The 24,857-nt window shown below is 38.3% G+C and overlaps 2 protein-coding genes across 2 annotated transcripts; both read right to left on the reverse strand.

Moving 5' to 3' along the window:
- Positions 1–678: 678 nt before the first annotated feature.
- On the reverse strand, positions 679–10,944 carry LOC131799226 (sperm-associated antigen 16 protein-like). The gene is made up of 20 exons (XM_066173055.1): positions 10,899–10,944; positions 10,438–10,484; positions 9,536–9,566; positions 8,939–9,006; positions 8,636–8,671; positions 8,440–8,525; positions 7,754–7,822; positions 7,193–7,261; positions 6,967–7,074; positions 6,317–6,377; positions 6,078–6,134; positions 5,875–5,935; positions 5,278–5,375; positions 4,661–4,794; positions 4,186–4,263; positions 3,505–3,570; positions 3,149–3,334; positions 2,508–2,634; positions 1,990–2,055; positions 679–1,269 (listed from the first exon to the last, which is right to left on the reverse strand). Exons 1-20 carry the CDS (start codon positions 10,930–10,932, stop codon positions 967–969), a joined length of 1,785 nt encoding a protein of 594 aa, XP_066029152.1. The 5' UTR covers positions 10,933–10,944; the 3' UTR covers positions 679–966.
- An 833-nt stretch (positions 10,945–11,777) lies between these two features.
- On the reverse strand, positions 11,778–24,346 carry LOC136283805 (uncharacterized). Its single transcript, XM_066173036.1, has 8 exons — positions 24,196–24,346; positions 16,237–17,840; positions 15,598–15,635; positions 13,987–15,473; positions 13,443–13,695; positions 13,081–13,147; positions 12,481–12,546; positions 11,778–12,397 (listed from the first exon to the last, which is right to left on the reverse strand). The coding sequence occupies exons 2-8, from the start codon at positions 17,690–17,692 to the stop codon at positions 12,114–12,116; spliced, it is 3,651 nt and encodes a 1,216-aa protein (XP_066029133.1). The 5' UTR covers positions 17,693–17,840; positions 24,196–24,346; the 3' UTR covers positions 11,778–12,113.
- Between the last annotated feature and the right edge of the window lie 511 nt (positions 24,347–24,857).

A 24,857-nucleotide genomic window follows, 5' to 3' on the forward strand; every position in this document is an offset into this window, starting at 1 on the left:
AAGGGCATGAAAAGGTTAGATATGGAAGCTGGAATTGCCAATTTTCCTACTGGAAATGGGATTTGGGCTGAGAAATGTAATTTATTCCCTAAGGGAGACATGCAGCCTGGTTGATAGGAGAGCCTGAAGGAACCAATCGTCGAAATAGCCCTTCCGTAAGCTAAAACTAGCGTATTGGCAGATCTAATGAGACAGAACCTAGACTTGGACGGAAATTCTCAAGGAAAATATGTTGGATTTTTTTAAATACCGATAGAACTTTTAGTTTAACGACGCCAACCTGTCGAGATCCCATCTACATCCCAGTGGGATTCTGGAAAAATCCTAGCAGGTTAACAGCAAGTTCCCACCAGGACCTCGGAAAGACCCCGTGGGATTCCGCTAAAACCACAGCACGGCCTCGGGAAGAACCAGACAAGATCTCAACGGTTCTCCGGTGGGATACCGGCACCGCCTAGAATTGTTCTCTGACTTACTGAAACTTATCCTCAATATTACAGAGGTGCAAAAAATATTATCTGTCCCTTATAACAGACAAAAACTGCAGGCGTTTACATGTAAGAGCATGCAGTGTAAGGTAGATAAGTATACAAGTAACTAGACTTTTTACAAATGATCTCTCGGCTTTTCTGATGTAAGTCATGGTTATGGTTACAAACCTTGTCAACAGGACTCGTACGCAATAAACCAATATATTTATTTTAAAAAACTCCGTGCAACACAACAACAATATAAAGATATATCGCCCTTGATAGCCTGCCGTGTTTTTAATCACATCACCTTTGAAATCAAGTTCACTAAACTGGGCACGGTTTTTATTTCAACGTGCTGTAAACATGACAACAATTTACTGTTAGCCGCTTACAAAGGAAACAAACAGTCCTCTTAAGTGCAGATATCTCAGTTATTATCAGCCACTATCGAAAGTTATATACAGTAGTTACAAGTTGATTTTCGATGTTCATTTTACGACCATATTCGCACAGTTCCGTCTGATCCACCGCTAACCAAGAACTCTCCTACACGATCAAACAATACACTTTGTACTGCATCCTCATGCGCAGTGAGCTCAGGAGCCTGGCCTGTCGCTACTTCAATCATCTTGACCGTCCCATCATTACTTGCGACTCCAAGGACTGTGCCGCTAGGGTCAAAGTCTAGGCGGTTGGCCGGGTGGGGCCCGAGATCTACAGTTTTCATGCAGGCCACAGTTCGCACGTCCCACATTTTTACAACACCATATGCATCACACGAGGCAACGGTATCACCCTGAGAAGCGTTCAAAAATGGGGTTTAATTATTATACAACCTAATCCTGGGAGAATACATAATTCGTATATTTGTTTGTGTGTGTGTAAGTTTTTGGTCTGTTTGTATTTTTTTCTCTTTTTCCACGAAGAATCCATCAATAAACCTATCGGGAACCTGGCAACAACAATGTAATTTTTTTCTCTACTCGTTCAAATGGCGGAAAACTTTATCCGACGGATAAATCACTACCTCTCGTATTTGTTAACAAAAACCACTGCGTTATCCACTGGGTGGTGATTTATCGAGTGGATAATTTTATCTACCCTTTGAACAACCAGGTCCAGAAATATTTCCGTAATTTTATCAGATCTTACCCACTTCGGTTTTGTAATAGCGCAAAACAAGAACAATTACCCTCTTGCAGTTGTCCGTTTAGAACAACAGATCGTGCCGTGTGGCGTTGGAGTTTTGCGGCTATACCTTTCTGTGGAATATCTTAAATTTGCAAAATAAAACGTTGCTGAAACTATCACCTACAGTCTTGACAAAGAAATCGAGGAAAGTACGCAGGGGATAGGGGAAGGCTTGTGGTTTAGTGTGGTTGCGGTTTTAGTCCTTTAGGTTAAAGAACTTTAAGATTTGATAGAGTTCAGTAAAATGTCTCTGGTAACCCTAATTATCTGATGAAAATACCAATCGTATAAGGCATAGAAATACAATCAATCTGTATCCGCTTACCTTCAGATTAAACACCACGTGATTGCAGGAATGCATGTGTCCGTAAAACGTCTGAGCGCAGAGTCCCTAAGGAAAGCAAGCCACGTCATGAACTTTCCGTGAAAAGTTTAAGGTGCAAGGCAACGTCAACTGAATAATCATTTAAATGAAGTACATTGCAAGAATTCAGTTAGCTAGCAAGAACTTCATGTACCTTAAAATTAAACCGGTCAGTTAAGAGAACAGAGAGATATTGTTTGGCCGAACTGCTAAGTTCTTTAAGCAATGGCAGAAATTCTTCACGCTCCGACAATAACTGGTTAGGAGGCGTGCGAAAGATCGCAAACAACGGTGCAAATTATAGCTCTCACCATCATTGCTTCACGAATACATCGCGAACTTCTTACAAATTCTACCGAGTCGAGTTGGGTAACTCCGCTCGCCTACCGGAGGAACGAACTTGCATGTAAGCCTGATATTTAAGTTGCCTTTGCGTGTTACTTGTTCATAAATAAATATAAACAAAGAGTTTTCCTTACCGTTCTGGCGTCCCACAAAGAGAGCGTTTTGTCAGCAGAGCAGGTCAGCAACGTGTTAGAGTATGGAAGGAACACTATACTATTTACAGAGTCAGCGTGACCGCGCAAAGTGTGTCGGCAGCGCTCACTGTGACAAGGGAAAAAAAAAATTTGACTTTCTGTCAAGCAAAACTTTTCTCAAAAATCACTTAAACCCTTTAACTCCCATGTGTGACCAAAACAGAATTTCTCCTAACTATATCTATACAATATCATACAGACAAGTGATGAGAATAGAGAGAAATTTCAATTGTGGGATTACTAACTGATTCGATACCAAATTCTTCTAACCAATATAATAAGAATCGTTTGGCAGACAGTAAGGAGAATTACTAATGAGATCTTGGGAGTTAAAGGGTTAGGGTACGTCTATTTCTTGATTGTAAGCCTTAGTTTAATCAACCTTTGCGAATTGCTTCTCAAGCCCCCATTTTGAAGTTTGCGTGAAGTACTTCCAATCAGCCAAGATAGTTTTTTTGCCTAAACCCTTAGTTTTGCAGCTATTATCATTAGTCTTGCCACAAAATCTATTTCCATATTGAATGCTTAAACTGTACGATAATTACTATGTCGCAGCGTAAGTCAGAGGAATCAGAAATTACCTGTTGACATCCCAGACTTTAGAGGTGTTATCCATGGAACACGAAGCCAGAAAATCACCACACGAGTGCCAGGAACAGCCCCACACCGCATGGGTGTGGTCAGTGAAGGTCAGCACACATTCCGCTTTGGAAAAATCCCAGATCTTAACTGTCCCATCACCAGATGAAGTGGCCAGACGAGCGCCCCTGCAAAGACAACACGGCTCATGAAAAGGGGACTGGTTATACGGCATTTTCGTCAGGCAGCTTCTATCACACTCCATTTACTTGGTTAACAACGAAATTCCAACTCAAAATAAATGTAAAACGTGGAAATAAGAAATAAAAAGATAAATAACTGAATTGTCAGGTCATACCCGGGGTGAAAGTCACAGTCGGAGAGCCAATCCTTGTGTCCTTCACCTGTCATAATGATGTCACCACTGAAACAAAATTTCAAAATTGAATAAAACAAATAACATTTTTTAACGGTGGATAACATTTAAGAGAACAAACGACCCTTCCAAGTGAGCTGTGGTTCATGGAATTGCACAAAAAAAAGCCCAAGAAAATTCCGGGTCCTAAAACCACATACAGTACTAATACTGTACTAATTGGCGCTACCACCGACTGTACTACGAAGACATATTTTGAGAGCGATGAAAATTCTAAAGGATTCTCCAAAATCGTGAAGGAATCAGATCTCTTTAGAGAGAACGAAAAACCCTCTGAAACAGGGTAACTGTTATTCGAAGAATTTAAAGATAATTTCTTCTTACAGTGCACGTAAATAAACATCACTTTATACAAGCTTCATGCGCCTATGAATCGAAGTTTTCCGCATACGCAAACAGTTGTTCGCAAACGCGGTGGCTAATGCATTGACATAAAAGTGTATTGGTTTTCTTCGGGTCGACGCGTTTGCAACCCGATTGAGTATTCGTTTATTTTCAGCGCAGTACCATTGACTCTGTACTTTTAAGGAGCACTGCTCACAGAATTCCATTTTCGACGACAAAAAAATTACAAAATTGATGATGCCCGAAAAGGCAGTTCACCTTGGCACACCCCACATCTTCCAGCTCCAGTCATCACTGACTGTGGCCAACACTTGTTTTCTAGGATGCAGAGCAAGTCTGTAAAAAGGAACCAAACGATGTGTCAAGGATTGAAACCAGAAATTTAAACATAAGAATTCTAATACTGCAAACGAGGAACGATACCAGAGGCTGCTTTTCGGTTGAGGATTATTGAAGAAGCACTAAGAGGAGCAGCCTTGAGTGACAAAATCACACGTCCCTGTACTATAAAACCAAGTTAACGAGATGAGCACGCGATGGGTGTGTTTGACAAAAGGTGGTTCCCTTCGTCGTGGTAGTGCTAGTCTCCCACGACCTCATAATTTTGCATCTGATTGGTTAAGACATGGCGTAAGACTTTTCTTGACCAACCACAGAGCAGAGTAAAGAAAAACTATTCCACCCCGGAACTCTTTCGGCAGTGGATTACATATTGCCATGAGACAGTTCTTACCCGCTGACTGGTAGGTTATGAGCACTGATGGTATGCGTCAATCTAAAGCCACCTGAACGAGTCAAATGCGCAGACGGGCCCCTGTGATGGGCAAGCTGAGGATTGACTCGACTGTCTGCAGGGAATTCTGAATCCTGAAGTTAAACAAGAATTACATTTTGTACCTTGCAGTATGAAATTTTTACGTCAATTTTCACTGTAAGGGTACATACAGTAGCTCTGTAAGGTGACGCGAACATTAGGAAGAAAATTTATTTAGTCAACTGCTAAAGAACAAGAGAATATTCTCTTAAAGATAATTATTACCGTCTGATACAACTCAACACATCCACACAAACAGTCGTGAGTATATAAACATAATCCATAGGAATTTACTAATTACAGGATCAGGGAGTCATAAGACCCAAGACCATACAGGTCTGCATTATCTCACTAGCAGTCAACGAGACTCTGAAACAGCTCTCTTGTTTATGTTGACATACTATACATGTACAGTCCCATCGTCTTGATTTTTTATGGTCAGCTAATTTTAATGTTGTTGAGCCTTTCATAAAGTATTTATCATTATCTAATTGTGTCCAACTCCGAAAAAAGGTCCTGTTTTAGTGAAAATATACCTTTGGATGTTTACTCTGCACCATCAGATGAGGATCAGCTTCATCTCTGCGTCCAGCTGAAGGGCGATACTGTGACACTTTTTTCTGAACCTCTCCACCTTCAGTTGAACAAAACAAGATTAAAATAAAAAATAATTTAGATTTCAGCATTAGCACTTCCATGGGGTGGCTCGTTGTCCAGTGTTTCCCACTCAAATTTGAAGTTGGAGGGTTTGTTTAAATAGCCAGTGTACAAAACCAAAGAACTGAGGAAAAAAAAAAGAAACCTGTAGCAAGGAGGTGAACTGATAACAAAGTTTAACACAATCTTCAAGTTACGTTTACGTTGTGTAGGTCTGAAAATCGAACCCAGGCCACAACGGTGACGGGTGAGTTCTCGTACAATGGTACTATCCTTGTACATCCAGTGTGCAGTTCCTTGTCAAGAGCTGTTTTTTTTTTTTGTTTTTTGTTTTTTTTGTTCTTGTTTTAAGTCTTGTTTTTCCAGCTTGTTTTGTTCTTGTTCTGTTTTGCACAAGGTGCAAGTACAGTTTCTTGAGACAAGAACTCCTTCGTGACAGATTAGTAAATTATGCTTTCATTTTTAATGTCACAAACCTTGAGTGAGCTCTGATTGGTTCCCTCCAACTTGATGAAGAGTTGTCTGAAGCCCAGTCATCTAAAAGAAAAAAAAGAGGATTGGGAAAATCACGTTACAAAAGAGTTTTATAAACTGTTGACAATGCACATGAGGATATTAAAAAAGGTCATAATAACTTGACACTGCTATATGAGACAAAAAAAACAATGTCACGACTGACCTGTCCAACTGCTCTGTCTCTTTCAAGTTTGGTCAACATTTTCTCCTTCATGGCCACCTGCAGGAAATTAAAAATAAACAGATACATTTTTTTAAAAAGGAAAAGGAAATCACTGTATTTGAAAGCTGTTCAATTCTAAATGAGGAATCAACTTGTAAAGTCTTTTCAAAATTGAATTCAAATATTGATAAAAGCTTAAATATAATAATTAATTATTATTAATAGTACAATTACAGTACCTCATATTTGTGTTTCAGAGTCTGAAGGGTGGGCTCATAGGAGGAATAGTGCTTCTTCAGTCTAAGACACAAAACAGCATTGATACAATACTGAACAGCATTGTTACAGTACTGAACAGCATTGTTACAGTACTGAAAATTGCACACTTATCAGAAAAATTAGAAGTGACTGGCTTGAGATATTTTCATAACTCATGTTTGCAGTGCAACAAAGCTGTCAGACTTATGCCTAGGTGCAGTTGTTACAACATTTACGAGGCAGCCAAAATCACAGCCTAGCATTGTGCTTTTAAGTGGTTGGATCTAATTTTCTCACAGAGTTTAAAATAACCACAAAAGCATAGTTCAAATCAAAGCAATCAATCAACAGAATACCTGCAATTGATTAACTTTAAGTTAAAGAAAATTCTTTGTTTTTCTTTCCATTATTTTGTTTTCTTTCAAAGCTTTCTACCAAGATGTCATTGTTTTGGTAAATTGAAAGTAACAAAAGTTGCTTTGAATGTTTTTATTCCTTTTTCTTGGGGAATTAGTGCAGAGCTGACAAATAGCAATCCACCTGCATGTGTCTCACGTCTGACTGCAACATTCAGCAATATACATACAAGCTACTTTTAAGTCGGTTTAAACAAGTAAATGTAATTAGGTACCTTTTAATGTCAGTAATAAGCCTGTTCTTCTCTTGAACAACTCTCTTGTGGTGCATGCGATGAAAATCTCTTTCTTTTTTCAACCTGACAAATGTCTGCTTTGCCTTTCTGCCAAGTAAAAAGAGGGGTTAGGAAATAAGTAGGTAAAAGTTTCTTACACAAACCTGCCTCGACTGATAATTTTCAACAAAGAGTTTATTTAGGAAGCTGGGGGGAGTTTACTTACTCAGCAGCTTCCTTGAATTTATTTACTTCTTGACGGAGAGTAGACACCATGTCATCCAACTGCTGGTTTCTACAAAAATAAATACCGCAAAAATTTATCGGTTATGTTATTATTGTGTACATGCCATTTGTAACAACTTCACTGTATTGCACAGTACATGTATCCCATTTGTTGAAGATTCAAAGGAGAAGTACTGTACAACCATATGCTTTAAGAAAGTGCTCTGATGCATGAATTAATCCTAAATACATTGATTTATAAATTTTGCATGCTGCAAACATATGGGAAATTTTAGAACATTTGATATTTGAGGGTGGACTGATCAGAGGACATTAACATGAAACCTTTACCCACTAACATCAGCATGCAAATTCTCCATACCTTTCTAAATACATCTGCAAAGGTGCTGACAGGGAGAATTTGTTTGACAATCAAAAGCTTCTTTAGTTAATTATCATTTCCTTTCTTCATGTAACCTTATTGATTGATTCAGGGTTGATGTGGTAAGGAGAAGTAAGATGTTAGTCACTCCTTGTAATCAAAGCATTTACACTAACTTACTTCACATAAATGTCTGGTACAACTCTCACATCCTCTTCATTAAGTAATCCTTTTTGCAACAACTCATACCTAAAAGTGTCACAACCAAAGATTTAAATAACCAAACATATTTTTGAAAAGAGGTAATAGTCAAAAACCAATTTTAAACTAAGATTACTGACAAATCTGTCCTTGTACAAACATTCAGCTCACCACTCAGTGTCACAACCCAAGATTTACATACCCAAGCATATTTCACAAGAAAGCAACGATCAAAAACCCATTCTTAACTAAGATTACTGACAAATCTGTCCTTGTACAAATATTCAGCTTACCACTCAGTGTCACAACCAAAGATTTACATACCCAAGCATATTTTTAAAAAAAAGAAATAATCAAAAACCAATTCTTCACTAAGATTGCTGACAAATCTGTCCTTGTACAGATATTCAGCTCACCACTCAATGTCACAACCCAAGATTTACATTCGCAAGCATATTTTGAAAAAAAAGTCAAAAATTAAAAACCAATTTTAAACTAAGAATTTACTGATGAATCTGTCCTTGTATAAATATTCAGCTTACCACTCAGTGTCATAACTGAAGATTTAAATTCCCAAGCACATTTTAAAAAGGAAGCAATAATCAAAAACCAATTCTAAACTAAGATTATTGATAAATCTGTCCTTGTATAAAAATTCAGCTCACCACTCAGTCTGAAAACAATCTAGTGTTCTTGTCATTCCCATTTTAACAAGAAAATTTCTCACAAAATCTTCCACAATCTCTGGTCTCTGGTAATAAGCCAAAAAAATAAGAATTAATTATACAATGAAAGTAGTATTTGCCCTCTCTAAAACAGGAAAGTTCTAGTAATTAGTTAACATAAATTAATGCTACTTACTGTTGTAACTGTTGCCTTCACTGGCTCAGTCTTTTGCTGTCGATTAAATCATATACAAGAGTTATGTTTTTTTTCATTCAGTTACAAAACTTTAGCATGTGTACATGTACTTTCATGCCTGCACATTTGCTGAATATATATCTTTACAGGATACAAGAAAACATATTTTCCCTTTAACTCATGGTTATTCTATCTTTTGTGCACTGTCTTAAAAATTATCTCATGAGAGATTTTTTTTCACATGCACCAACACTGGGCAATCCCATTTAACAACTCACAATTAACAAGTAACTTACAACATACCGCTAACAATTCATCACTAGTCTTTTCTTGCACTGTTGTAAAAGCTGTTTCCAAATCCTCATCTCCATCTGTTCAGAGAAGCAAAGTCACCAGAACAGGAAAATTCAATACCAATACTGTATACTCATAAACAAATACAGTGGAAGGAGACTGTTATAGGATATGTACACCTGTAAAAATGCAATAGGCTACACAGATCTCTTACATTATTGACAAGCCCAATTTCTAATCTATTATATTCAAGTAAATGTGTTTTTCTGGCCTCAAATCTCCCCTTAAAAAAACAAGATCAAGAACTTAAAGCTTTGCTGAATCCATATAAATCAATAATGTCTTCCATTATGAAAGAGCCCCATGCAGCTACTTGTACATCTGTGGCTTTATGTCTGTGACAAAAATATAGCTTAATGGGGTTTTGAAATCTTGTGAGAAAATTCCATGTGGTAGACTGAGAATTCTCCCAGGTCCCCTGTGGGATGTACACCCTAACAGATATTAATTAGACTTTTCAAGTTTTTATTTTCAAGAAATGACCTCCAGTAAGCACTTGAAGCAGGTGATCAGTGAGAACAAATAAAGTAAACTTTTCATGCTTACCTATAACAGAATACTCATCTTCCAAGGGAACCTAGAGCAATACAAAGTAAGACAATTCATTTAAAAAAAAATGCAACAACAAAATATGAAATGCAAGGGGAGACAAAAAAATATTTTCACTTTATTTGGGGTAACAGGTGAAAGATTGATCTTCACAGGATAACAGCAAAACATTTAGGTCACTGTAGAAAAAGAAGTTTTAAAAAATTATGGCCTCAATGGGATTTAAACCCATACATATGTTTCCAAGAGACTAGTTGGGGTACTATCAATGGAAAAAGGGGGTGGTTTTCTAAAGAAACTGTGGTACTGCTTAGTGGGAGAGTATAACAGGGTAATTAAGAGTTATAATCTGAGTTGATGATGTAAATTGGCCACCATAAAGAGTTTCAAGGTTGACGTTATTTCATTCTGACAAAGGGCTAGCACTCGAAGCAACAGCTTTGAAACTCTTTATGGTGGCCAGTTTGTGTTCTTAACTCAGTTGATAATACTAAATTCCCCCATTATACCATCAGCAGTGCCAGGGAGCCACAAGTTAGCAGCAAAGCAAGTCTAAATGGGTTCTTTGCTCCCAACAAAAGAATCCGACTTCTAATTTGACTTGCTTCCAACAAGTGGCTCTGTAGCTTATTTGTTCAAGGCATTCAACAAGGCACATGTTTGCATCCCATCAAAGTTCCAAATTTCAGACTTCTTTCTCACCAATGACTCTAATTTCAGTTGACCTCTGAGGTTCAATTTGTCAATAATAAGTACAGTTGGGATGAGTACTAAATAAGAGATTAAGATCTCTGCTGTAAAAGAATATATCAACCTCATCACTTGCAACAGCTGGAAAAGAAAACCTGACAGATTTGAAAAATTATGAACGGCAAAAAACTTTAAACCACAAACGTTACCTCTTCATAAGCAAACTCGTCATCACTGTCTTCCGCTACTGTCACCTCTGATTAAAACGTTAAAGATTGAAATATCACAAGAGCTGTCTCAGTGTTTTCAAGACAAGAACCACCAATAGTTTCAGTGTTTTCCTACTATAGTACCCTGTCTAAACTACAAATGAAAGCTGAGCAAATTTACTTGACTGCTTTGACAGTCGCAAGGACCATTTTAAGACAAGTCACTCAAAAGTTGCTTCAGTGCAGTATGAACTCAGCCTGATAACAGTTCACAAGTGTTTGAGCTCAACACATATCATCACCTTGACGTTGAAAGTTTACGACAATTAAAATTGACATTATCGGCGTATTGCGTCACGTCAATTGCGAACACACTTCACTTCACCACACATTCGAGTCTTCATCATAATTCTAGCGGGGGAAATAGTGGAGGAGAGTACAAAGGCACACAAAAAGGATACGTTCAAGATAGAAGACTCCTTGTTCGTCCGCCATTTTTGTTTCTTGTCGTTGCTAAGGGTGACGTCGATACACCATCAACTGACCAGCGGTTTTGTTATCGACCATGCACTGAATCATGTCGGGGTCACTAAGCAAAACTTAAGGTTATAGAGAAAGGGGCGCCCACTACTGAGTGGAAATAGCATACTTGTGTGGAAGTAGCATAAAAAGTTGCGTTCGCACAGAAATATAAAAAAGGCGACGAAAAGTGTGAAAAATTATGCGACTGTGTAATACCGTCCGACCTTTTCATTTATCTTTTTTTTTTTCCCGTTGAAAATATTGTGCTCCGTCGTTTTTGCTTCCGTACCTGCTATCCATTTCCCCATGCTGTTAGCTAGAGGCTCTCCCATAAATTTCCCATAAAAGCTACTTATAATTACACCATTTATAGTCGTACATTCAAATAAATTTTATTGAAAAAAGTATAGAGTTTTCCATGCGCTTCAGCACTAATTAACGCGCATTACACCTAATACCTTTCAACACTACATGTATTTGCGTTGCACCAATGTTTATGGCCAACTAAACCATTTTAATACAAAGAAGAGTTGTGATGTTTCCATATGGTTCGAAACTCTTTTCAACGTATTTTTATAAATTGCGTAATAGACTTTCACACTATTTAAATTTGTCAGTGAAGTTTTTCGCGGGTTTTTAGACTAGAAAATATCTATTTTTAAATGTTAATGCCTTACATTATTACATTCCAAGCTCAAAAATTAAATTAGGCGAATAGTAATGAAAATTTTGGGGCTACAAATAAATGGAAAAGCATCCGTATAATTCTAATTATAGTCACTCGCTGTGCGTCTGTTTAACTTACAGATGACAGATGACGTCATGATGCGGTAACTGAGTTTGTCATTGATGTTCTGACCACATATTGACGTCTTCTTTGATCTTTTACTGTACAGACCCACGGCAACATGGAATCTATTTACATCATACAATGATAAAATAACATATGTTTGTAACGATGACGTCATCTTTGCGTCAATCCTCCAATAGATTAATAGTAAAAAGCAATCAAAACGCGTGTATAATTCAGCTTACTATGGAAAAGTCAATGAAAGCCCTTTATTACACACATGAAGTTATAAACATAGCTTCCGCTGGTGAGAAAGAAGTCCATTTCCTAATTATCAGTCACTCTCATAACGAGGATAGTATTCTTAGCGAAAGCAAAATCTTTCAGCTAAGTCTCTTCGATTTAAACTCTCGTGGCACAATGCTTGGCACAGAAAACGATACGTGGCATTCGAAGCGTTTTTTTCCATCCACAAACGTAACATTTGATGAGCCTTGTCAAAATAATCACGTCTCCTTTGATCAATGTTATCAAGGTCTTCCATGCGAATACCCAGCAGGAGTCCAAGCCTCCTCCAGTCTTCTGAGATGGAGTTCGACAGTCCCGCGTGATCATCTCTACTTAGAATGCCTTCTTTTAAAATTTTCCCTAAGAGTATTGAAAGGAATGTCATAAAAGAGCGCGGTGGAAGAATGAAAAAACTAGAATTTTATTAGAGAATATTAACATACCTGCGAGAGACACTTCCTCGGGAATGAACGTCTCCCCTCCTTGGTTTGTCTCTGATCTATCGAAATCTGCAAATAAAAAGTGTATGATTGGATTCAAACTTGACCGCGTTGAATCTTGGTTAAACGAGGAAACAATGGAAAAAAATCAAAGCTATGGAGACAAAATAACTCTTTAAGTAAAAGGGGGGGGCGGGTAGGAAGGAGGGGCTTCTTAAAATATTAGGGGGTAGAAGTTGGGGCGCTCATTCGAGGTTGGACATTTGAATAAATTTGACCTGATAGCAAGAGTGCTCGAGACTAGGCACTGATTCGGAGATCTTCGGCTTGAACTCAGTCTCTTAAGTGCCTGAACCAATTACGATGTTCTCGACATTTGAATTTTACATTGTGTATAACTTGTAACATCGTGACCTTAAAATGTGACATTTGTTACCTGTGCGAACAACCTTAGCAGGAACAACTGATTGCGCTGTCTGGTGCGGTAGATATCGCTTTCCGAAATGAACAGAACTGAGTTTTTGTGACAAACGTAGGACAACCAAGAAAAAGTTTAATCAAACTTTGCGCACGTTTCAAGTAAAATTAGTTATAATTAGTTACCCTTAGTCTGAGGAAAGCTTTGTAAAGACTGGCCACTTAGGTTTTTACCATTGGCATCGTCCAAGACCTGAAATCAAATAAATTATTCATAGTGTTAGTATTCTCCAAATAATCAAACAAAGGGAATCCGGCAACTATAGGGACAAAAATGCATTCGGGCAAAGTCCTGAGAGTCCTGAGATCAACTGGAACGTCAAATAGGAAACAAAAGGAAAGTATTTCTTCGACGTTTTGAATGTAATAATTTTCCAGTCTTTAGACCACTCAGTGCCATATCAAGGTCTGACCAAACCTGATTCCAAACCCCTTCGTAGGTTAAATACAATGAAAATCTGATCGCAAGGAACTTGGATTAGCTTTACCTGACTCCAAGTCTCGGGCGGACAAAACTTTGGACCCCTCAGTGTACGCGAGCAAACGAAAGGCTTCTTTGTCAAGGAAACATAATGCGCACAATCATCGTGGCAACATTCTACTTCCGCATGCCAATAACACTTTCCGGTTTCACGAACAAACTGGCGCGGACACAAATTGCATCTAGCGCAGAGATCCCATGATACTGTTTGCAGCCAATGACACTCCTCATGGAGCTTCTCCAAACTTGTCTTCAAAAAGCTGAAAGAGAGAGAGAGACTTTTGTCAAAGGAGTTGATGTCTTTTCTTACAAATATTTCACGTGGATACGTTAATGTCCGGAAAGTACGTAATGTACACAATGTTTACCTGAGAGAAATGAGGTTAACTTAAGCCTCCTTTAAAACAACATCGTAACTATAACACGCATTACACTATCGAAGGGTTAACGATGTTATGAAGAAACTCAAAAACCACTTCCGATTTCACGAACTGATAATTCATGTAAAAGTTACCACCCTATAAGAGAATGACTCACTTAAGTGCACCTACCTTAAGACCTCTCTGCAAACGTTACGCTCGGTCACAACAGGGTTCATACTTGGATCGGTCGGATTCCAAACGCGTACTTTGATCACACGCTTGTAGCAAACAAAATCGACTGCAGTGCGATATCCCACAATCAAACGAGCAAAGTTAGCCCGGAGCTTTGGTTGATCACAGGTAGTTCGCCTTTGTACAAATTCGAGGAAAAGGACAACCATTCTTGAAAAAAGACCGCCTGGGACGTACTGAGTGGTGAATGTGACATAAACGGGTGCAGGGCCTGGGTCAGCAGAAACGTCCGGCATAACTGCATCGTCAGGTGGGGAGGTCAGCATGCACGGAACAAGATACACGGAACCGCCATCTTTTCCCGTATATTCACAAAGAAGGTTGAACTTCTTCATGAGGAAAAGTAAAGACTCCTTGATGTCGCCAACGCCCAGTTTTGTGCAAGAGTAATCAAGCAGTTTTGCATCAAGAATGCCGTACTTGCCAAGATCTTTGCGGAGATTTGAAATGACAGTTTTCTCTTCTTTCTGTTTTTCAACCGTTATTATCTGACACAAAACATCAATCAACCACTTTGGATTCAAAAAAACCAGACTACCAGGATCGTCAGCCCTACCATGATAAACCACTGAACCACGATCGTGCAAAAAGTGTAAAAGTACTTCATAGTCATCTTCGACCTCAAATTTGCAAATTTCGTCACAGATATTCTTTCGGAAGTCTTGCCTTGTGACATAATTTGTCCCCGCGCTTGCTAGATTACGGACTTCATTTTCCACTTGAAGCCACTTTAAAGGAGCCACATCTTTTGTATGTGGCAAAGTATCTGCAACCTTCAGAATCTCTTTCCGTAAGGCAACAATTTGGGGATCTTCTTCCTCTAGTTCCTTACCAGCAAGAGTGTTGTTCACTGCAAATGTTTTTCCGATTATGTGTTCACTGAACTCTCTTACTGTGTCACAAATAATGTCCTTTACACTCGTAGTCACGCTTTCGGGGTCTCCTTTTACAAGGTCGGCGCGTGTTCCAACCAAAATGACAGGTGGTAATACGTCGCCGTTATTTTCGTGTTTGAAGGAATTCACCATGTCCATCCACCTCATAATGTGATCTAGGTTTGTGTCATTCTTATCAGGAGACGGAATCTTAACTTCGTCGTAACCAGGCTCTTTCACCAAACATTGGGCTGGGGCAGAAAGATCTTTGGTAGGATCAACCACTAGCAGATAAACTGCTTCACGCGAAGCGAGAATAGGATGAATAGCACGGTAAATGGCTTGACCACCAAAATCCATGCAAACTGGCCAAATGCCGTCATCCTTCACTGACTCTATCCTCGAGAGGTTTTCAGTTGTAAGTCGCGCCACTTCATCAGGCATGTCACTGTTTCGCTTCTCATGATGCCCGTTGTCTCCTTGTGTTATCGGAGAAATTATATCTGAGTTCACCCGAGTCCTGGTTTCTATATCATGATCTTGCTTTTCCTGAATAGAACCGAAAACACACACAAGTCAATTCAATTAGCAAAGTTGGAATGGAAGTTGGCCATTCATAAAAAGCTTAAATATCACGTTTAAATATAAATGAATAATAAAATGTATTAAAAACCTTTGGTGAGCTCTTCAGTTCAACTTCATCGAAGAATTCTGAAAAAAAAATTAGCTTTGATTAACTCCATTTAACCCAATGATATTTCGCTGTTGTGCTATGGTTGTCCTTGCCGTTTTTTTTTTCCCTTTTTGTCTTTTGCTTTACTTTGACGGCTTGTTTTTCAGGTTTAAAAACGTAAGATAATAATAATGCGTGCCGAGTAAAGTTGTAGAATACTCGAAAAAATTCCGTAAGGGTCTGCTGTTTTCCTTGCTACGATGAAGTCGTGAGCTTAGCCATGCATACTGATTTACAAATAACATGATGTGATCATAGACTGTTCTAGAAGCATATCTTCAGGAGTGAAACTCGTGTCAAGCTGTTGTTGGTATCACTCAATAAGCCGTCAACAAAGATGTGTTGCAGACCTGCCGAGAAAACGGGTTAAATAACGACGTAAAAACCCATATCGTCGTTACTTGTGTGCGAGGTGTTGAATTTTAAAACTCCAACGACAACCTATCTTCTATCACGTCCCCTTTCGGTCTTAGTAGCACCTTGTAAAAGGTAATGTAACGTGCAACCTCTGTGATTTGCTAGCGTAAAGTTTTTCAACAACACAGAAACCAAATCAACATTTTGTAATGAGTTACATACCCACGTTTGATCCTATTTCACTGATCATCTCCTCTGTCCTCTGTGTCTCACCAGTCTCTGTTTGCTTCGTAACTTCGCTGTTTAGTGGTTCAGTTAATAACTGGTTACTAATATTTAGAGCACATTTGTAATGGAAGGTACTTTTTTCTTGTTCCTCTTTGGAATTCTTCCATGGTTTTTCACCAACATGTTTCAGAGGCATGTCTATTTGCACCCCTTCTGTGCTCGATTCATCTTGTCGGAAAAGTTCACCTTTCAGAGAACGTAGGACACTAGTTTTGCCAACCCGGTCTTGGCCAATCATGAAGATTTGAGCCCGCTTATCGAATGTCTTTCCCGTTTCAAGAGCTCTCTGATAAGCGGCCTTCGCGATGGATCCTCTGGCCAAAATATAAGGCGGGACTGAGTGCACAGTTTGAAACTTGCTCAAAGAAGGGACATCAGCTCTTTCAGTCCTATTATTTTTGCGAAGAATGGTTTGCACTCGTTCATTCCAATCTTTTGCCTGCTTAGGGATACCAATGACATCACAGATATTGGCCAGGTTTATGTAACACTTTACCACAATCAAATTTTCAGGTCCCGACCTCCTCGCAAGAATGGTACGCGCACGCTCAAAGTTATCCTTTGCTCGCACAAGATCACCAACGGAACTACATACGGTCCCCAAGTTACTGTAAGAAAGAGCCACGAGATCGTGCTCAGGTCCAAAATTCTTCAAAAAAATATTTAGCGCACGATCATAACAGTCCTTTGCTTCCTGAAAATCACCGCAGGCAAGAAATGCGTCCCCCAAGCCACGGTAAGAAAGAGCCACGAAATGGTGCTCAGGTCCTAAATTCTTCAAACGAATATCCAGCGCACGACCATGATAGTCCTTTGCTTCCTGAAATTCACCGTTGGCAAGAAATATGTCCCCCAAGCCATGGTAAAAAAGAGCCACGAAATCGTGATCAGGTCCAAAATTCTTCAAAGAAATATTTAGCGCACGACCATAATAGTCCTTTGCTCGTTGTAATTCACCAAGGGAAAAACATACGCCCCCCAAGCCACCATAAGAATAAGCCACTTCAACATTCTCAGGTCCTAAATTCTTCAAAACAATATCCAGCGCAAGACCAAGATAGTCCTTTGCTTGCTGAAATTCACCAAGGAAAAGAAATACGTTCCCCATGCGATTGTAAGAAACTGCCACGTCAACATTCTCAGGTCCTAATTTCTCCAAACGAATATGCAGCGCACAACCATAATAGTCCTTTGCTTTCTGAAATTCACCACAGGCAAAAAATACGTCCCCCAAGTCACCGTAGGCCTTTGCCACGTCAACATGCTCAGGTCCTAAATTCTTCAAACGAAAATCCAACTCACGAACACGATTGTCCTTCGCTTGCTGAAGATTACCATGGAACCCAGATTCGGTTCCCAGGATACCGTAAGAGGTTGCTGGGTCAGCCATGTTCAGGTCCACCCTTCCTCAAAGGAATCTCCAGCGCACAATCCTGAAAGACGTTTCCTTGCTGTGGTTAACTCAGTATGGTTTCCATGATGGTTCTTCACCGGCTGGAGGTTATCAATGGTTCCACAAATGGTATTTATCTATGTAACTGACAACAAACTTGTTTCATTACAATCGTTAACGACATGATAATCTAAAAAAAAGAGTTATAAAGGCTTGAAGATATCACAAGTGAGTTTAGATTTAAATGTTAGGTTGAATATAGAAAACGTTGGTGCCCAGGATGAGAAAACCGTGTTGTGAATTAATCACTTCTTTACACAGAAAGACGAAATTACAAGAGTTTTCTCTGAATTAAAAGATGAGAATAGAATACAAATAGTGAATGGTTTTGACTGAAAAAGAAACAATATTACAGAAGAAATTCTAATCTGAGACAATTGTTAGGAACTACCTCCTAGGCCAGTTACCTGAGGAGTTACAAATTCCACAACTTTCAAGAGGAGACAACGAAGGCTTTGTGTCATTTGAGAAATGCAAAAAAGCTAACGGAAGTTTTAGATGCAAAAGATTACATGATGGAGATGGGTTTACATTCGAATTCTGCTCGTCTTTTTTTAAGCTTACTAGCACTGAACTCGCAAATTCTCTCAATACTGGCCGTGAAGATAGTTAACCATCAATCTCGCAACGAAGGGTGGTAATAAGTCTCGGTTATACCAACAGACACCTCAGAAAACTGCAAAAGAACAACCTGATTAGCGTTTACACAACGGACAGTCACGATTTTTCACGCGATTGGCTTATTTTCCTTGACACAAAAATATTAGAGAAATGTTTCCGGTGTTCACGATTTCTTGTATGCCGCAATAACACAATGCAGTCCAATTCATAGTCAGATCTTACATATAACACTTACTCTGTATATTCTACAAATCTATCATATAGAGAGATCTCTTAAAAATGCTAAAATAATTATGAAAAGATTAAACAACGAGAATTTCCTTTCAATTTTTTTCACAAATATAATCGTACTGACAGAAGAACTTTCCCATTTCAAAACATTAAAATTGATTTGTATTAAGATGGTGAATTTTATTATTTAAGCCTAGTGTTTAAAATTAAAGATGATGTTATTTAGTGAATGGCACAGGCATACTCGGAAAAAATAATAATTCCGAGAGATGTCAATAGGGGTCGACCCGACAACCTTTCGATTAGTAGTTCGGAAGCTTGTCACCATGGACCTAGTTTAATGGCCAAGCCTGCCACGAGTCTCCTATAGCTTAGTGGTAGAGCATTCAAAGTACTCATCGGAAGATCGTATGTTCCACTCCTATTGGGAGCACTTGCAGTTCTTTTACTCCGAATACGCCTGTGTCATTCACCACATAACATCTTCTTGGATTAGTATTGTTTGTCAATTGTAGAGATGATTACAATGATCACGGCTTCATAAGTGAAGACAAATGATTGACGTAAAACTTTACGCAACAAACTGGACAAAATGTATGTATTACGACAATTTGTTCAAAATTATGCAATTTTACCGTATTAAGGAAATGGAATGGGTAAAACATGCCATGTTCCACTGCGCAACAGAGCAAAAATATTGACTGAAGACAGAGCAATAAAACGGCCAAACTCAACGGTCCTAACCTTAAGTTTGTCTTTTGATTTGGGCTAATGCCTGCGAGCCTGCCTGCAATCTCTTAATGGTGCTGATGAATAAAGTAGGTAATTTTCTACAAAAACTTTGGTGCTATGTCAGTGGGAGAGCATAACAGGGTATTTCAGTATTATCAACTGAGTTGATAACGTAAATTGGCCACCGTAAAGAGTGACATCAGCACAAGTGGCACGAGGCCTTCGAGATTCGAGCCAGCAAGCAAAGCCAGTGTGCCATAGGTCTTTGGGGGGGTTCATTTCCCAGCTAGAACACTTAAGGACCTTGCACGCACTTGCGTTGCCGTGACACGGAAACCTACAAGCTTGCCCACTCTCATTGCAATACCGAGGAGTGGGCTGCAAGCAAGCAAGCCCCATAACAGCATGCTTCCAGAACAGGAGAGATAAAAATTACTTCCAAGTAAGTAAGGGGGACTACGAAGATCAAAAACAGATTCCAGGAATTTAAACAATTTCACAGAATGCCTTGAATGGTCTTCATCTTAAATATACTTAAAAGAAAGGGGAAATTTATCACCCACAAAGATAACTTTCAAACAAACCCCCTAATTCCTAGGGGCATTAGATTGCATTCCTAGAAGGCAGAGGTAGGCTGCCATAGTTGGAAAATCATTCCTTAATGCCCCTGAAAGGTTTCTGACCCAGAGGCCAGAATCCCAAGGAGAAATAACAGTAGTCCCTGCATGTAAACATATATATATGTGGAATTGATGAAAAAATTAAGAAAGGAAATTATCTGTGTATAGTGGGCTAAATTATCCTGATTTGAAAAAAGCTTAGTCATATAGAGCAGTTTCTTATGGGTAACTACGATGTCTCTTCCTTTCATTATATGTCACTCTCAGAGAATTTGCAGAGGTGAGTATATTTTATTGTATTTATCTCTTTAGATGCAGAAGTCATTCCTCAGTGCCAGATAGAATTGTTTGATATGCAATTGCTTGATATTTCAGATAAAAATAAGGAACAAAATCAACATACTCTATCCAATTTCATGATAGTGTGATCAGTGAAATCAGAAGTCAATTAAAAAAATATAAAATATCAACCAGTCATATGGATGAGCATTTCCTTAAGAAACTTCATGGTGTAGTATTTCATAAACCCAGGTCCTTCCTTTAGCTGAAAAAAATGGTTGAGTGAACAAGATAAAAAAAACCTGAAAATATTTGATGTTGTTCAGATTTTAGACATCTGCATTGGCACACATTCTATAAGTAACCACTAGGACACCAGCTATAAAATGCTGTTGAAAATCCACACCTTCAATGCTTCCTTTGAACCAGCCAAGCAAAACAAACAAACCAATCAAAAAGGATAGACAAAAGTGCTATTGTTATGAAATACCATCTGTTACAAATGGTATGCATGAAAAGAGAGATGAATTTGGATACTAGAGGCTGTTATTTCAAAAAACAAAGTTTAACCCTTGCTCATCCAAACTGCACTCCCAACATCTTAACCCTTTGCCACTCCCATGATCTCAGAAGCAATTCTCTTTACTGACTGCCATACACTTCTCAAAATGTTAGTTTAGAGAATTTGGTTTTGGATCAACTTATAATCCCTTAATTGATATTTTTCTTTATTCTCATTGCTTGCCTGCTTGATATTGTATTGATATTACAAGAAGAAATTCTGTCTTGGTCACTCATGGGAGTGAAGCATAAAATATCACCTAAGTGGCAAGGTTTTTGCTAAACTGTCTAAAGGCCTTGTTTTCACACTAAAAGAAAGATCTAATTACCTCAAACCCCCCTCTCCCCCCCTCCATGACAAACTTTCAAATTCCATTGATCATAAAAATCTGCTGTCCAATTCAGACTTTGTTACAATAACGAACCCTAACTGTTTCAATATCATATCTTTTCACAAGAGAATGGAAATTAAATGTTATTTCATGGTTTCCATTTATCTTACTGCGTGGAAGACTTGCCACCAGTAAACGTGCCACCAAGCTCACTGGCTAATTAGGAAAAAATTCAAACCTTCAGCAACTCTTAAGTTTGATCTTGAGTCCCATGAGCATCACCATATGAATGCCAAGAGCAATACCGCAGAGCCAAGCTGAAAGCTTGATAGTTCTTCAAGATGGCAGAAGATGAGTCAAATGCACGTAACAATCAAAATGCAACCAATCTGATCCAATCAAAGAAATATCAAACGGACCATTGAACAACAAAGTCAAGCTTGTAAATATTTAAAATGTTCATCAAAGGAAAAGTGAACCAAATTGACTGTAACTTTTTAATAAATTAAAACCAAACAACTAGATCAACTAGAAATGGTTTCAATCCCACACATTATTTTTGTCTACAAAACAAGTGCTTTAAAAGCTCTCAAGGAAATCCTGTTCATTTTTTTACCCATAAAAACTACAAGCAATAAGGTAGAGCTCAATCAAACATATAGTTATTTAATCAAACATTTCATGGCTATAGTTAAGGTGGCTCCAGAGAGTTTTTTGGACCCAAACATGGTGCAAGCTTTAAAAATATCACCAAGCAAAACAAATATGGCAGCTTGATACAATCGCATGATTCATATCAAAAGAGGTATGTAAAAGATATATATCCACATTATGGACTCTGGGAATTCCAGCAACAACACCCAACATATTTCCAGGCTTTTTTCACCTGAAAAAGGCCAATAAAACACTCTCCGCACATTCAGTTGCTTCAAGAAGACCCCAAAATAAAGAAAACAACAGGGAAATCATCAAGTAAAGGCTACAAAATTTGGTCATTAAAACCTGAATTACAAAGACGGCTGCGAGGAAAAGGTACCACCTACAAAACAGACTCTAAGGTTGTCTTGGGTAAGTAGCCTACGATGTTCAGGATGTTTGGTTTTTACTGTCCTAGGAAGATAAAAATTATTGTTTTGATCAATCCTGAAGTTTTGGTCCCAAAGTGGCTCTGATTTCCACCAAAAGACAGCAGCTAAAGATCTACAAGGAACTCAAGTCATTGACATACAAACATTTGCACAAGGCCTCAAGGAATGTTTATTTTGTAAGCGTGGCAAATATGAATAGTTTCTATTTTTACTACAATAATAACCAAGTGGCATGCACTATGAGAATTATATTTGCCCTACTACAGCATTTCAATGATGCTTGCAAGGATTCCTTGCAATGAATCGCTTAAAGATATGTACCTTATTATCTTTCCTAAAACAACTACAGAATACAGGGCCACCAATGTCCAGTAGTGCTTGTGTTCTATGTCCAAGAATTTTGCAAGTCCAAAATAAACATACCAAATGAATACTCATGATCCATGATTCAAAAGTCTACGCATGCTCAGATACCAATCTTGGCAAATTTCCATTCTATTACATAATGTTTTGCGACAAAGAAAATAGGGATCTTTCAAGTAAAATTTATCACATTTCCTTCAGTGGAATTTCCTAAGATTTGCTGGACCGTTAAGCATATTTGTGTCCTTCCTAATGCCTGTCAATAAAAAAATTCATAGGACCAAATTTGAGATAGAGGAAGAAAACACAAACTGCAAATAGCAAGAAAACTGCTTTTCTAACCCTATTTTTTCAGCTTTTAAATGATTGTCAGGACAATTTTCACAACTTGCAAAAATTTTGAGAGATTTCACCAAAGAAAATTGAAGAAAATCAAAGGCAAAGCCAAATTACCACCAGCAAGCAAATCCCTTTGTGGCACCCCCGCTTAATAAAGAAAATAATTTTCTTAATATATACTGCAGCAAACGACAGTCCAATCCTTGCTTGTCACCTTCTGAATGCTTTTAATGACATAGAATAGTGAAAACATGAAAAATTTCCTAGAAAACAATACACTGGTGCATACACCAATGTTGAGCAAACACCCTATGGAGCCACCTAAATATAATTACAACAATCACCACCAGATGGTAAGTAACACACTTTAGTGGCAAGATTAATAATTTAACACAAAGTTGATCAATTACAGATATTCTGTTGATTGACAGCTTTGATTTGAGCTTTACCAAAAGACTTGCATGTTTTAAAAAACCCTGACTTACTGGTTTTTGTAGTTATTTTAAACTCTGTGAGACAATTGGATATGGCCACTTAAAAGCACAAATTTTATACTTTGGTGCCAAGCTCACTGGTGGCCAGTCTTCCTGATGGCAAGGTGATTGGGTACTTATGTAATTACTGACTGATCAACAGTGTGAGTAATACAAATGTTCTTAAGACAAGCGATCTACATGTAGCTTTGGACGTTTGATGTTCGACCTCCAAAGCTATTTAAAACCTCATGGCCGCCAAAATTACCCAAATCCATCTCCATAACTCTTCTAATGCTGAGCGCCTTATTTTTTTTTAAACAACATTTTAACGTAAGCTACATGCAAATTGAGAAATTGATCTCCCTCAACCTTGATAAATCATTTCTATAATGAAAACTTAATATCACCAGAAAGCGGAGGCAAGTATACTGAGAATTACTACTAGATACAAATACATTCACCAAGAAATGACGTTTATCAATGTGTATCTTTAAAAAATTAGTTGTCACAAAAATGCATGAAAATACACACTAACATGACCACAAAATTATTACGGGATATTTTTGAGTGCTGAGATTGCAAAAGCTGCCTCCGTCGAGATAATAAGGTATTTTAGAAGCCGATTCGTTTTGATTTGGATTCCATGTGACTCAAACAAGAGTACAACTCATGACAGCAGTCTGCAGCGATCAAATAGGGTAACCAATCTGTAAATCTCCGTTGACTCACCGTGACTGAAATATTTGGCGGCTAAGTTATCGGTACTGATCATTAGCAAAGGTAGTAAGGGGTACTTACCGGCTTAGGACGTTTAACACGGATTAAGTGCCAACCAACTACAGCTTTCCGTGGCCGATCGAAGATGTAAATGTTCGTCAGCAGGAATCAGAATGAGGATGTTACGATCAACGTAAGTACACCGCGCATAAACATAACTCAACAAAGTTAATGGCTGCTAAACGGAAGATCAGGAGGGAGTTACAACATCACGGGCGACGAGCGGGGCAGGAAGAAATGACCGAAATACAAGTGGTCAGCAGGAAAACAAATTTAATACTTCAAATAGAGACATATCAGTTGTAGTTGCAGAAAGCAATAGTGTTGTAAAGCCGAAATGTAAACAGTATACTTCGCTCAATAAAATGTGAAACAATTTTTCAAAAGTGTTGATGGCACATATATCTTTTACTGCTATATTAGACAGTGCAGGTATCGGGAAAGGCATCGGTTGCATTCGGAAAGGCACTAAGAAAAATTATATTTACGTTTTGTAACTTGCAAAAAACAATCGTGTTGTAAAGCCAAAATGTTACCAGGCTATACTTATTTATTCATTTATATATTATATTAGTTTATATTCAAAAGTTAAACAATTTTCCAAACGCTTTGAGTGGAACAATATTTTTACTGCTATATTAACCAACAGAGGCATCGGGAAAGGCATCGGTGACACCGGGAAA

Source organism: Pocillopora verrucosa, chromosome 10 (assembly GCF_036669915.1).
Source record: "Pocillopora verrucosa isolate sample1 chromosome 10, ASM3666991v2, whole genome shotgun sequence".
NCBI classification, from domain to species: Eukaryota; Metazoa; Cnidaria; class Anthozoa; order Scleractinia; family Pocilloporidae; genus Pocillopora; species Pocillopora verrucosa.

Excerpts from the sequence above, each read along its gene's own strand:
- LOC131799226 (XM_066173055.1), bottom strand. The coding sequence starts at position 10,932 with ATGGCGGACGAACAAGGAGTCTTCTATCTTGAAC. Across the intron at positions 7,823-8,439 it reads GATTGTTTTCAGACTGAGTG|GTATGAGTTGTTGCAAAAAG; the intron begins GTGAGCTGAATT and ends TGACACTTTTAG. Across the intron at positions 3,335-3,504 it reads GACTGTGACTTTCACCCCGG|GGGCGCTCGTCTGGCCACTT; the intron begins GTATGACCTGAC and ends TTGTCTTTGCAG.
- LOC136283805 (XM_066173036.1), bottom strand. The coding sequence starts at position 17,692 with ATGGCTGACCCAGCAACCTCTTACGGTATCCTGGGAACCGAATCTGGG. Across the intron at positions 15,636-16,236 it reads TGAAATAGGATCAAACGTGG|AATTCTTCGATGAAGTTGAA; the intron begins GTATGTAACTCA and ends TTTTTTTTTCAG. Across the intron at positions 12,547-13,080 it reads AAGCTTTCCTCAGACTAAGG|ATTTCGATAGATCAGAGACA; the intron begins GTAACTAATTAT and ends TTTTATTTGCAG.